General features: G+C 38.7%; 1 protein-coding gene across 2 annotated transcripts in view; it reads right to left on the bottom strand.

The window, feature by feature from the left end:
- Window positions 1-15,405, bottom strand: part of C10H14orf37 (chromosome 10 C14orf37 homolog) — a 141,869-nt gene that overhangs the window by 118,362 nt on the left and 8,102 nt on the right. For both annotated transcript variants that reach the window (XM_018054096.1, XM_018054095.1), the window contains exons 2-4: window positions 12,832-14,215; window positions 7,469-7,723; window positions 5,028-5,240 (exon numbers count right to left, since the gene is read on the bottom strand). In XM_018054096.1, coding sequence (XP_017909585.1) covers window positions 5,028-5,240; window positions 7,469-7,723; window positions 12,832-14,215 — 1,852 coding nt within the window. The remainder of the gene's footprint in view (window positions 1-5,027; window positions 5,241-7,468; window positions 7,724-12,831; window positions 14,216-15,405) is intronic.

The following is a 15,405-nucleotide window of genomic DNA, read 5'->3' as shown; positions in this document are numbered from 1 at the left end:
CTCTCTATATGTATTTTTTTCAAGTAACATGTCATGTGTTTACATATAATATGCATCCTACATACAAAGGGGGGAATAATTCACCAGCACATCAATTACTCTGCTGCTGCTGCTGCTGAGTTGCTTCAGTCATGTCCGACTCTGTGCAACCCCATAGACGGCAGCCCACCAGGCTCCCCCATCCCTGGGATTCTCCAGGCAAGAACACTGGAGTGGGTTGCCATTTCCTTCTCCAATGCATGAAAAGTGAAAAGTGAAAGTGAGGACGCTCAGTCGTGTCCGACTCTTAGGAACCCATGGACTGCAGCCTACCAGGCTCCTCCATCCATGGGATTTTCCAGGCAAGAGTACTAGAGTGGGTTGCCATTGCCTTCTCCATCAATTACTATGAGTATGTTCTATAAACTCTGTAATAAACAGGCGGTTGAAACAGATAAGGAAATGGGAATTGTTTCTTCTCTTGCAGAAAAGCAATAAGCTAAGAGGCTCATCTTGGGAGAGTCCAAGCAAATTCACCACGTTTCCAAGTCTGTCCGGTCAGCACCATGGGGAACACCAAGCAGTTTCCCATTTCCCACTAGCTGGAAAGCCCAGGTATTGGCTTCCAGACATTATGGAAGGAAGTGCTGGGGATGTGAGGAAGGCCTACCAATACCTTAATCACAACATCTGAGAAACCTTCGTTTTTGTTCTCTTATTTCTCACATGTTCTTAAAACCTAGTACCTGGTATGAATAAATGTATTCAATTATTAAAGCCTACAGAACTATTGTTACCGTTTTACAGCGCGGATGAATTTCCCTCTTCTGTGGAAAGACAGGAAAGGCCAAAATTAAGTTTTCCAGTAGTCATGTACAGTGGTGAGAGCTGGACCATGAGGAAGGCTGAGCATCAAAGAATTGATGCTTTTGAACTGTGGTATTGGTGAAGACTCTTGAGAGTCCCGAGGACAGGAGGAAGATCAAACCAGTCAATCCTAAAGGAAATAAACCATGAATATCCATTGTAAGGACTGATGCTGAAGCTGAAGCTCCAATACTTTCGTCACCTGATGCAAAGAGCTGACTCGTTGTCAGCTAGGAAAGACCCTGATGCTAGGAAAGATTGAGGGCAGGAAGAGAAGGGGGCAACAGAGGATGAGATGGCTGGATGGCATCACTGACTCAATGGACATGAGTCTGAGCAAACTCTGGGACACAGTGAAGGACAGGGCAGCCGGCCTGGTGTGCTGCAGTCCATGGGGTTGCAAAGAGTCGGACATGCCTAAATGACTGAACAACAACACAATAAGTCTGATTTGTTTAGATATCCTCAGTTGGATTTCTAAAATACATAAAGTAGAATTGCTTCTGGTAAGAAATATTGAAATTTGATATTAGTCTCATTTGATATTAGTCTCAAAATATTTTGAAAACAGCTAACCCAAATGAAAATATTCCAAGTAGGTTTTCATAAGCAATCAGAAATTTTAAGCTGCCATTTTGGAGCAGAGAAATACATTAATATTCAACCAAAAAAAATGGCATCAACCTAAACAGAGATCATGTTCAAAAATTACTTTATATATATGTGTGTGTGTATGTGTGTGTATATATATGTGTGTGTGTATATACTGTGTATGCTGAGTTGCTTCAGTCGTGAACTCTTTGTGACCCTATGGACTAAAGGCCTCCAGGCTCCTCTGTCTGTGGGATTATCCAGGCAAGAATACTGAAGCTGGTTGTCGTGCCCTCCTCCAGGGGATTTTCCTGACCCAGGGATCGAATCTGCCTCTCTTAAGTCTCCTGCATTAGCAAGAGTGTTCTTTACCACTAGCATCACCTGGGAGGCTTTGCTATTATCCACTTTTGAATTAAAAGTTAGAACACTTTGTCACGTTTATAATCCAAAGATGCTGAATAGAGCCCTAGTAGAATTATGCCTGAGATAAGTATAATGCATTTTTTATCATCCTGAAAGCATTTATTCCCTTAAAACATACAGAGAGGTAAAGATAAACCATTATCCTTCAAAAATCAAACTGCATGTTTGCTGACAAGGTAAAAGACTTATTGAAATAGGCACAGGGCACTATGCACTTATAGAAGCAGGCTTTCTTCAATGCTTGAGAAATGCAAAACACGCCAAACTTTCCCACTCTACAGTGCATACCTCTCAAGGGGGTGGTCTGCCTTCAGAGCCAACTGGAAAACTCCTCAGAAGCAGACCTCCTATTACAAGTTGAATTGTGCACCCGCCCCCAGCCCCTTCCCCCGGTGCAAATATATGTTTAACTCCTAATCCAAACACTTGTGAATATGATCTTATTTGGAAACAGTGTACCACCAGATGTAATCAAGTTAAGATGTAATTAGTAGGGCGAGTCCTAACCCAATGGCTGATGTCCTTATAAGACAAGGGAAATTTGGCCACAGAAACACAAAGGAGGGAGATATGAAGGAAGAGGCAGAAGCTGTAGTTCTGCTGCCACAAGCCAAGGAATGCCTGATGGACCAGAAGCTAGAAGAGGCAAGGATGATCCCCATCCAGAGGCTTTGGAGGGAGCATAGCCCTGCCTACACCTTGATTTCAGGCTTCAAGGCTCCAAAACTGCAAAAAAACAATGTCTGTTGTTTAAATCACCCAGTTTGAAGTACTTTGTTACAGCGGTTCTAGAAAACGATACACACCCTTAGTCATCATGTTGTAGTGATGTAAAGGAAAAGACAAGACAGGCTACCAAGCACAAACGGATTTTCGGTTCATCTGGGCCATGACTATCCCTTAAAGGGTAAACATTCAGAAATTCCTTTGGAATTTTTTGCTTATTGGGTGTATGATGTCTAAAGATGCAGATTTCTCGTTATATCTCATTGAGATAAATATCCCATTCTCTGGAGAAGTGTTCTTGTCCCCACGCGGGAAGGAAAGTATTCAAATAACTATAGAGAGAGCTTTTAATAACATAATTAAATAAACACATACCTTAAACTGGAGAATTGTCTGTCATTTATCAACACATCACAGAGATTCAAATTTGAAAGGTAGACAACTTTACCTCACATGATCCTGTTCTAAGTAAAAATAAACTATCCTCCTGAGTCCATTGCTATGGAAAAATTAAAATGCTTCACCCAGTCAGAGCCTCAAGCTGCACTTATATTCCTAGACAAGGTGGAAAAACATGCATTGAAAAATGAAGGCCTTTATTGATTTACCAATTTAAATAAGTATAGTCACTTCTGCTTTCAGAGGGTTTGATAGACCAGCATAAAACTAATGACATTATTAACACATACTAATTAAATATAAAAACCGCACTCCCTTTTACTTAGGAAAAAGGTGTGCTCATTCAAAATTTTGTCTTAAGCCCAACAATGTAGCAGAAAGAATATTTTTAAACCAAAAAAGTCTTTCAAAGCCTTGACAAGGATCCTAACTTAGATCAAAACTGACAAAATATATTCTCAAAAAGAAGCTGGAACCAAATCGTGTAGAAGAAAAGCACTAAAACTCCAGGACATCGTAGGCAAGTTAAGAAAATTCTCACACATCTCAATACAACTTCCATCATCAACTAAATTTAGAAAATTATTGCAGTTTCACAAGTATGGATTATTCACAAATCCAATTTTTTTCCTCTGATTCAGTGAGCCCTGCCGGGAAAGCTGTCATCTGTAACTCCAGTTAATTTGGGGAAACCTGGTCTTTCCAGATGGCATCAAGGAGGGCAGACAGCTAATATGAGTCTACATTCCAAGTTCTTATCTTAATGTGGAGAGCAAGAGCTCTTAGCCTCTGAGCTTGCTTTGATCCATTTCTTAAACCAGCACTCCACAGAATTCACATTTCTCTTAAAATGTCATGTTTCTCTGCCAGAAAAGTACCAGTATTACCCTGAAAGTCTGCAATAGAGACTGCAAGCCTGCTGAAAACCTGGCTGAACCACCTTCCCTGTTACAGAGTAGACAAAATATAAAATAACAGCACACCCTAGGTCTTCAATGCTTCAAACCCGTGGCTAATTTAGTGCCCAAGAGCTTACCTATCTCCAAGATTAGTTTACAAATCACTGGGCATTTTTCAATCTAGCCAGGAGCTGTTCACCTGCCAAAGTGCTGATTAATTAAACGACCTTTCATTATATCTCCAGTTTTCTCATTTGTGGATGTGCAGCTGTACCCCAAGCATCTTTTTCATGCTCAAAGCCAATGTCTTGCAAAGTAAAATTTGGCATGAATTTCTCAGCCTTAAAAGGTGAGAAGCCTGCCCATCTGCAAAAAGTGGAACATCTAACCCAGAGATATAATTAAGGGAGAATGGCCCAGCATTAACCACTAGAGCACTGTTACAAAAATACAATCCACATTAAAATTTTTGCCCAAGAAAATCCAGTGGGGAAACTCAAGTTTTCCATTTAAAACAGGTTTTTCAACTCAGCCTGCATACAGAAATCATCTCAAGAAACTCTTGGAAATGTTGATGCCAGATCTTATCCCAACTGAATCAGAATTACTGGCAGAAGGACTCGGGTATTAGAATCCTTCAAAAACTCCCCAAGGTGATGCTAACATTCAACCATAATTGAGAGTTACTAATGGAGAGCAGGGGTCAGTGAGTTTTTTCAGGCAAGGCCATCCCGTAAATAGTTTGGGTTTTGTGGGCAGTTAGTCTCTGTCACAGCTACTCAGCTCTGCCATGCTGGCACATAAATAACCACAGACAACACAAATGAACAAATGTGGCTGCACTCCAATGCAGCTAGAATTGCGAGCACTGAAATTTCGATTTTATAAAAACTTTTACATCTCACAAAATACGATTCTTCTTTTGATTTTTTTTCCCAATCATTTGAAAAGGTAAACATCAATCTGAGCTTGTCATACAAAAATAGATGTCAGCCTGGATTTGGCTGGGCCACAGTCTATGGACCCCTCATCGACACTACAGACTGAATACACTTCTCCTTGATCTTTTCTCAAAAACAACATTTGCTCAGTGACTCACTGTCTCTGTCCTAGAAAAGATCCCCTTCAAAGCATGGATACCTTCAGATTCAAGTTGGTCCAGGCCATAGGAGGCCGCTGTGTTAACATAGCTAAAGGATGGAGCCACAGTTCTTCTTTCAGAAGACGCCTCAGGATCAGCAAGCGCTGGGGAAGTGCTGGGTGCCTCCTCCGTTATTCCAGGGGGCGTCACTGGAGAACCCAAAATTGGTGTGAACAACTCCTCACTCGGCCCTGTGACTGTGTCCATTACGTCTGCCAAACACAAGAGAGATGACTTGACCAAAGATGATCCGAATGAGAAATGCATATATTTAAATATATGCTTTTACTTGCTAAGCAAGAAATGACTAATGAAACCAGTATCTCATATACAGTAGATTTGGCACTTAGACCAGTTCCATCTCCTACAATGCATCGATTCAGCTACCCAAGGCAAACACTTATCTTCCAGGAAAATACACTACCTCAAATCAGAACTCTGGTTTCAAATTTTAATCTCCCATTTATTCTATTGACAATATTATGGATTTTATAGGATTTTATATAACCTATTCAGGCTTCCCTGGTGGCTTAGTGGTAAAGAATTCATCTGCCAAGCAGGAGACACGGGTTTGATCTTTGGGTCGGGAAGATCCCCTGCAGAAGGAAAGGGCAACCCACTCCAGTATTCTTGCCTGGGAAATCCTATGCACAGAGAAGCCTGGTAGGCTATAGTCCATAGGGTCCCAAATGAGTCAGACAGAACTTAGCGACCAAACAACAATATAACCTATTACTAAAGATAGAAAATTTAACAAAATTTATTTAAATATACACCAAAGATGACTTTGGTGACATAAAGAACCTGCCTGCCAGTGCAGAAGACATAAGACATAGGTTCAATCCCTGGGTTGGGAAGATTCCCTGGAGGAGAGCATGGCAACCCACTCCAGTATTCTTGCCTGGAGAATCATAAGGACAGAAGGGCTTGGCGGGCTACAGTCCACGGGATCACAGAGAGTTGGACACAACTGAAGCGAGTTACCATGAGAAGATAACTTTCAAAAGTCAAGTCAAAGAATAAAAGTTTAAATCTGTGTCTGGAATATGCTCAATTTTAAAGCAGACGAATTAGCCCCAGGTATCTCCAAACCTAGAATAGCAGCATTTTTCCAAGCCTGGTTGATCATCATAATCTTTTGAGGTAATTTTGAAATGTTGATTTTCATGCTTTCTACATATCCCAACTTAACTAAATCAGAACCTCCTTGGTGATGAAGCCTGAGAAACCATTTGTAAAAGCTTCCAGGATATGGGTCCACAGATTAGCATATACATTGCTGTTGGCAGTATAAATGGAAGCAATTTTGGAAAGCAGTTAGGCACTGCTTCCTAAAGTCCAATATTCATATGCCCTATTCCCACATATAAACCCAAGAGAATCTCCTACACACATGCAATGGAGAGTATGTAAAAGAATATTCACGGTAGCCATGTTCACAATGGCCAAATCTGTAAATGACCCAAATGCAAACCACTAGAAAACACTGGATGAAGATGAGATAAATAAACCGTGATATATTTTCATAGTGCAATGTTACAAGCAGTCAAACCAAAAGAACCATAGTAAATAAATAGTAGCCACAGAACAGCAAGTTTAAAAAAAGTTAGTCCCCAAAAGGCTATCCACAGCACAATACTGTTCTTATAAAATAAAAAACTAAAACTTTTAAACATACAATATCAGGAGTACATCCAGACACAATTTAACAAAAAGGAAGCCAAGGAAATGAAGATCCAGGTTAATGGTTAACAGAGGAGGAAGGAGTTTAGATGGCAAGGATCTTGGGGTTACCTGTAGGTTACTGACAAGATCCCTAGGGGTTTTGTGGAGAAAGAGGCAGGCATGCAGGATTAGAAGGTATTTATTAGTCAAAGATAACTCAGGTAATAAATAAAAGTAGGATTTACTGGGCTGGCCAAAAAGTTTGCTTGGGTTTTTATAAGATGTTATGGAAAAACCCAAATGAATTTTTTTGCCAATCTAATACTTAGGCCAATGATGAAACAGAGACATGAAGCTCCAAAATAATAACTAAATAATAATAATAATAATTTCTGTAATTCTCAGGTGATTCTGATGATCACTCAGATTCAAAAACTTCACTGTCCTTAAGATCTCAGAGCATCTGAGTGTCTCCTATATCTTAATAGAAAGTTCTCGGTATACATTTGTTAAAACCCTGAAAATTACCTATAAGACAGGAAGGCATTATTTAAAGATGAACAAACCAAGGCTTGGAAACATTAAGAAACTTTCTTGAAGCCACAATACTAAGTGAGGGCCAACGCTGGGATACAAACCCAGGTCTTTTCTGGTTTCATTCCCCAGGTTCCTACTGGTTTTACCCCCAGGCCATTTGCCTCACTCATTCTATTCCTTATCAACTCAGAAAAGATCCACCCCCAAAACACTGAGTTCAATTCCCTCTGTTACAGACCTTCCACAGCAGGAGTAACTTTGAAAGAGACAGGGATGGGTGTCGTTGAAACCACAGTGGCCAGAGGCTCCCATCTTCTCGACAGCTGAGTAACACGAGGAGCATCCGCTCTGGCAGAGGGCAACTCGCTCCCTCCCTCGGTCTTGTCCTCGCCTCTGGTGACCTCGAGGGTGGCAACCTGCTGTTCCTGCGTCACCAAAGACACAGTGGCTTCTGCTGCTTGAACAGCTGTTGTCATCTCTTGAGTGATGATGTCTTAAAAGGGAAGAAACAACATTTTTAAATAGACTAAATCCCTATACCTGAAAAAGTCACTATATAATTAATAATTTAAAGAAAAGCAGACTGTCATTTCAGGGAATGAGAAGGTAGAGGGATGGCTCAGAAATGAACTGCCAGTAAATAGAAGTTTCCAGTGTTGCTGTTTTCAGGAGTGGTGAATCAATCTAAGAAGTGGTGAATCAATATAAGCCAGAGATAAAGACAATAATACAAAACATGTAAAATAAAGTTTAAAATAAGAAATCAACAGTTAAGTTTCCCTTTATGAATATCAACATAATCAGTTTATTTAGAAAGACATTATACAGAACTAAGTTCAAAAACTCTCAGAAGCATTTATATATATTAATATTCACATTTGCATCCCTGAAGGGGACAGAAAGTTGGCATTTTTTTTTGAAAGTTGGCATTTTGAATTAAAGGAATACTAGTTACAATAACTAATGTTGACTGAGTTTCTATTATGTGCCATACACACATACTTCTAAGCACATGATGGGCATTAGCTTATCCTTCCATATGTAAGGGGAGGAAGGTACTAACATCATTCCATGGAAGCCATATATCATAGTGGCCAAGAACACAGGCTCCAGATCCAATCTGCCTGAGTATCAATTCAGATTCAGCCATCTTCTATCTGTGTGACTCTGAATGAATTACTTAATGTTTCTGGACCTTGAGCTTCCTTAAGTTGTAAAGTAGAAATAATAATAGTATCTTCCCCATAGAGTTTTTACAAAAATTAAACGACACGTGTAAAACACTTAGTACACACCGTATTCAATAAATGTCAGCTAGTATTACCTCATTTTACAAATGACTTAGATGTAGAGAAGCTAAGGAACCTGACTAAGTTTACAGTTAGCCCTCTTAACCACTGTGCTAACTGCACTTATCCCTCAACAGATAAATGGATAAAGAAGATGAGATACACACACACACACACGCACACACGCACACGCACGCACGCACCATCGTTTGGCCATTGAAAAGAAATGGCCAAGAAAAGAAATCTTGCCATTGCCCAAGGAATAACTTAGAGTGGCCTGTGTAGAAGGTCTGCATTTGCTTTCAACATGAAAAAGAATGAAATACACCTGTGGGGTAAGATGTATCTATTGCAGGTCCACTTTCTTTCAGTTCAGTTCAGTTCAGTCGCTCAGTCGTGTCACTCTCTGCGACCCCATGAATTGCAGCATGCCAGGCCTCCCATCACCATCTCCCGGAGTTCACTTAGACACACGTCCTTCGGGTCAGTGATGCCATCCAGCCGTCTCATCCTCTATCGTCCCCTTCTCCTGCCCCCAATCCCTCCCTGCATCAGAGTCTTTTCCAATGAGTCAACTCTTCACATGAGGTGGCCAAAGTACTGGAGCTTCAGCTTTAGCATCTTCCTTCCAAAGAAATCCCAGGGCTGATCTCCTTCAGAATGGACTGGTTGGATCTCCTTGCAGTCCAAGGGACTCTCAAGAGTCTTCTCCAACACCACAGTTCAAACGCATCAATTCTTCAGCGCTCAGCCTTCTTCACAGTCCAACTCTCACATCCATACATGACCAATGGAAAAACCATAGCCTTGACTAGGCGGACCTTAGTCGGGAAAGTAATGTCTCTGCTTTGGAATATACTATCTAGGTTGGTCATAACTTTTCTTCCAAGGAGTAAGCGTCTTTTAATTTCATGGCTGCAGTCACCATCTGCATAATCCCCCCAAATACATTATTAAAGAGTATTTATAAGGGTTAATATTTGCCCCCTTCTTAGGGAGAGGTTATGCTGGAAATTTCACATACTGAGCCACTAGGAAAACATAATTTCTAGAAGACTTTAGCATCTCTTTTTTCAAACAGTAATTCTAGATACTCAGCACACTACCATGTATAATAAAAAATAGCCTTGTTAAAAGCTGCTGAAAGGTTTTTTCATAGTTTTTATTAATGGCATCACTGTTTTTCCTATTACTTAAAAACATTTCTCCTCAGAAATTATTTGCTTTAAAATAGTGTTTGTGTATTTTTTTAGTACAAGCATTTCCATTTCTTGGTCCCCAGTCAGTTTAGGCTAGTTTTTCTTTGAACTGGAAATTTTTATATTTGAAGGACTGATATACCTGGCTATAAGACAACCTTACAAGTGCTTCATATTTTCTCTTTGTGCCACTATTTTTTTCTTTTTTTCTGAAATAATACTAGTATCTTCAGCACCTAGGACAATGCTCTATTTGCCATAAAAATACATAGTTTTACCATTTTAAGCAGTATGCATTCTCCATGTTGCCCTCATTTTTGAAAGCATAATGAACACTTCTAAGGAAAAAATATGTCAAAATAAATGTTCACTCTATGGTCACAGTTTCACGAAACAGCAAGAAATATAAAAAGGGCATAGCACTTCAAATAAAAGACTGCTGTTAAAGACAGAGTGAGAGCTAGAAATAGTAATGGGAATTTTTAAAGTAACGTTCAAAATTTCTCCACATCGCTCATTCTTTTCAGTTCCCATAGGAAAAAAAATATACACAATAATTACTATAGATTACTTTTAAAACCTGATTTTTTTTTCTGGCCACACCACACAGCATGTGGGATCTTGGTTCCCCAACCAGGGATCAAACAGGTGCCCCCTGCAGTGGAATCATGGAATCTCAACCACTGGACCACTGGGGAAGTCCCCTAAAACCTGACCTCCGAGTGAACAGCTGAAAAAGCAGATGAATCAGAGGACTGACTCTAACCTAACCCAGGATCCTCATCAATTCATAATATGCAAAAACTCCAAGAAATCATTGTGTTTCCTGAAGAAGAGAATGTGCTAAGTAGTCCCTGGGCCCTGAAATGATTGGCACTTGAGTGGCTGACTTCTGAAAAGCATTTGTAATCACCAGGAAATGGGCAGACAAACTTTTGACTATTCTCTCACTACTGTCATCAACAATTTAAATTTTTCACATTATTTTTAACACTACGAAACAATCGAAGAAGTAAAAATTGAAAGGAATTATTTGACATTCCTCTCTCTCTCTACCAAGAATACTTAGAAGCTTTTTGATTAATTTGTACAAGGCAGGCAGGCAGATTGGATAATTCTAGTCTGGATGGTTCTCTATCTTCATTTACTCATTCAACAAAGAGATACTTATTGAGTACCTACTATGTGCCATATATTGTTCTATGTGCTAGAAATAAAAAGAAGCTGCCTATTAAAATATTATAGTTAAGTGAGGCAATTATGACTAAGTAAGGAGTATATTCGGCAATTTTTTAAAAAAGCATATAACTGCAAAATTTATTTTCTTTTTAAGTTACATTAGTAGAAGCTAAGGCAAATCCAGTATATAACAATCATGGATTCAATTGTGCAGTAAATTATCTGGGACTATGTAATTTAATGCTCCAGGAATATCTTAAAGTATTATGGAGAACTGAAGTAAACTTCTTATTTGGTCATATCTAATATCATCTGGGTCATTTGGACCCAACTGTTTAAATGAAATTTAAAAACCAACTTACAAAATAGTTTTGGGAAGCTTCTACGAAAACTTCCAGTATACTAGGTCTTACAGTCTTTAAAAAAATAGATTGGATACGTAAAATTCAATTTTTTATCATTTTAATTCAATCTCCATAACACTTTATAAAACATGTTACTAATTTGATATTTTCCATTAATTAGGCTACTTAGCTGAAGTAACAGCTGTACATATTCCAAAACAATTTGGAATGAGCATATGCCCATTACACTAAGTTTTTCCTTCCCTATGCTGTTGTCTGACCAACTACACACAATCAAAGAAAAACACTTATCAGCAACAAAGGCAAGGACTGACATCTCATAACATTCACAGATGTAGAGGCCAAGAGGAAGTAGAAAGTACAGAATCAAGCCAGCAGAGAGGATTTATCTGTATTGTGGGGTTTCCCCCCCTTATTTCTAGATGAGTTTCTTTTTGGGAAAACAAAGTCAAAGAACTCACATAGTTAATACTATGAGATAAATATTTACCTAAGGCTTTTTGGTAATATCAGGGATGTGAGTATTTTTTACAACAATGTGTAAATAAGTATCTGACGTTGTTGATTACACCATTTAAACATATAGCTATTTTTTCACATTTTCTTATATCTATTTATACATTTTCATAATAAAAGGTTTGAAAAATATTAATCTATACCAGAGTTTCTCAGAGCTACTGACACTTTGGCTCAGATAAACCTTTGTTGGGGGTTGTGCTATGCTCTGTAGAATGTTAGCAGCATCTTGGCCTCTACCTACTAGACGCCCTCTGTTGTGACAACCAAAAATGTCTCCAGAAATAGGTAATGGAGATTAAGAGGTACAAACTTCCAGTTGCAAAATAAATGAGTCAAGGATATGAAATGTAAACTGTGGGGAATACCGTCAATATATATGTAACATCTTTGTATGGTGACAAGTGGTAACTAGACTTACCATGATGATCATTTTGTAATGTACAAAATATCAAATCACTAGGAATGAACACAGTATTGTAGGTCAGTTATACTTCAAAAACAAAACAAACACCCATAGTGAAAGAGATCTGATTTGTGGTAAAAATTATCAGATTTGTGGCAGGGGGTGGTGGAAGGGGGAACTCGATGAAGGTAATCAAAAGGTACAAATAAGTACTAAAGATGTTCAACATGACAGATACAATGAATACTGCCATATGTTATATATGAAAATTAAGAGAGTAAATCCTGAAAACTCTCATCACAAGGACAAAAAGTTTTTCTATTTATTTAGTTTTGTATCTACATGAGATGATGGATAAACTTACTGCGGCAATCACTTCATGCTGTATGTAAATCAAATTATGGGGGTAAGGGGATGACAAATTATTCCCTGTTAAACACCACTGGTCTAGATATAGGAGTGATAATTGAACAAGATGTATTTTTATTTACTTACTTTTGTTTTAGATAATTTACTTCCAAATTATCACTTTAAAAAAAACATAAACCACCTAAAAATACCATGTTATGGTTTCAATTATATCTCAATTAAAAAAAATCAAACAGAAACATTCCAAATTAAACAAAACTGACTTTTCTTTCTCTTACCTTTAAATCTATTTCCCAATGGTTGATGCACCTCAGACTCATATTCGGAGATGGAAACTGTGGTCTCTAAGAACATGGCACTGTTCTCCTTGGTGGATTCCACAAAGTCCGCAGTATCCTGGACCAGGTTCATGACAGAGACTTTCGTATCTCCCATTGGACTTGTGGGAGTAAAGGAACTCTGATCAGATGCTCTCTCACCCCCACGTGCCATTAACAGGGTGGTTTCCATGTGTGTTTCCATTTCAGGCAGCTTCTGACTCACATCTGCAGCCTCTGTCAAAGCTTCGCCCTCTTCCATGCCTTCCATACTGATACCGGGTGCTTGGGTTGTCTGAGATATTTCCATTCTCACCTGTGTCTCTGTATTGTCTCCAAGCTTTGGGGTCTTTATCTGGCTTACACTCTCTAATTTGGTGTCATCCCACTCATCACTTATGACAGGAGCAGCTGCAACAGCTGTGCTGACACTCATCGTGACTTCTGGGGCTCCCAGCAGGCTGTCAGTTTCTGGTTCAACACTCAGGATGGACTCAGAGGTTGGGAGCCAGTGCTTAGTGGCGGCAGTAGCCTGGGTATTATCAGCTGTCATCTGGGAAGGCTCAGTGCCTGCTGTGACCTTAGAACCAAGAAAAGAAGTGGTCTTATGTTCTGGGTTTGCTTCAAATTTCTCAGTCCTTGGAATGGTGGTTAGCATTTCCTTAGTATTCACAAGGGATAAAGGTGAATGCCCCAGACTAAGCCCTTCCGGGCTTTCAGTTGCAAACAACTGATCATCCACATAGCTCAGAAAACCTTGTGTTGCTTCAGTGGTTCCTTCCACAGTGGGCTGAATGATGGTACCACGGGAGGGTTCCTCCCCCTCATCAATATTCAGAGAAGCAGTTGGCGCGACAGGGTTGGTTGGCGTGGCCTTGGAAGGTCGGCTTTTGGGAGACATTCTCTCTGGCTGGCTAGAACCAAACACTTCTTCCCCTGCTGGGACCTCTGGCTCAGTAGCAGTGTAAATGTTAGAACCATCAGCCTGCATGAGCATAGCTCCTACAGGAGGGGTTTCTTTGTTACTAGGAAATACTTTATTTAAAGACATTGTTGATGGTCCTGCTAACACTATCATTGGATCTCCAGAGACTGGAGTGTACTTAGAAGTAACAGAGGCATTTTCTAGGTCATCTGTGTTTAGCCTCTCAGACTGTCCTTTTTCTGCATGAAGAAGTACCACCTCCCTTCTTTCCATGTTGGGGAAAGCCAGACATTGTGCGGCAAAGTTGAGAAGTAGAAGGCTACAGAAAGCCAGACAAATGTGTAATACAATTGGTCTGCTCATAGTGGAAAACAAATGTGCACATAAATTGGTAGAGTTGACAATTCCAGTAATTGAGTCCTGCAGAAAAATAAAGCATATCAAACCATCATATAAATATATGTTGTAAATAAGCCCCTTTAAATTAAACCATAAGTAAAATAATCTCCTTGACTTCTGTTCAGAGATAGTACATAGGAGAAGAATGTTCTATTTCTTTGTACCTTTGAGACTTGGATAACCCAGTTCATTTTTCCCTATTGAATTTTCAGCTGATTTAACTTGCAGCTCTCTAGCAAAGGGTACACATACTTCACGTACTAAGTTCATTGTTTTTAAAATATCTACTTGAAATAAACTACCCTTGAAATCACATTTGCAATATTCTTCCCAATTCTTCTATTAATCATGGAGTCAAATGACTGTAGAAATAGCAACACGTCCAGGGAAATAAACAGCAAACCTTAACATTTATTTATATTACATTCACAGAACCTTTTAAGTATGTTTTAAAACTTATTAAATATCATCATAAAATACTGAATACCAGTTTCATTCAAGAGTTTTTAAAGTATATAAATGACTCACAATAAAAATGTATCTTTAAAATACTTAAAGCATTTGTTTTCTGTGCAACAACTATAAAAATTATAGGCCAAATCTTCATGTCTCAAAAAAATTAGAAAAAGTAAAATAGTTAATGTAAACGAGTGCGTATTTTGAAAAAAAAAAAAAGCTCTTTCAGAGAACCAAAACACATTTTAAATTATCAGTGTTTACTGAATACACATTTATTGTACGATTAAGATTTATTTAAAAAAAAACTACTTACACTGTCATTACAACTAAAATTATATTGAAACTGCTAATTTCCCCCCAACCTTAAGGGTTTTACGTCTTTTTATCTATCCCATCATCAGAAAATTCTTAGATACTACAGTTTTTCTAGAAAATTAAACCTAGGAATGAAAATTCTAAATCTAAAAATAAAAACCTTATCTTTATAAAAGTTATACTTTTCCTTTCTCCTATGTCTAATCATTAAACAATCAGGGTTAATTAAGTTTATGATGTGCACACACAAAATATAAAAATGTATATTTTCATAGGGTCTTCTTCCCTTAAGAAGTTGAACCTTCCACATGTTAATCCAGTTAGTCTTCCAGGCCCCTTTGAGACAGAGAAAAGGTCAAGCACTAAGGTCAAGATTTAGATAGCCAAAGAGAAAAAGAAGGTTGAATTTATCTACACGAGGAAAGAGGAATCCATGA

This window comes from Capra hircus, chromosome 10, assembly GCF_001704415.2.
Source record: "Capra hircus breed San Clemente chromosome 10, ASM170441v1, whole genome shotgun sequence".
Lineage (NCBI taxonomy): Eukaryota > Metazoa > Chordata > Mammalia > Artiodactyla > Bovidae > Capra > Capra hircus.
The sequence above is the reverse complement of the archived record's forward strand: the minus strand, read 5'-3'. Positions and strand labels throughout refer to the sequence as shown.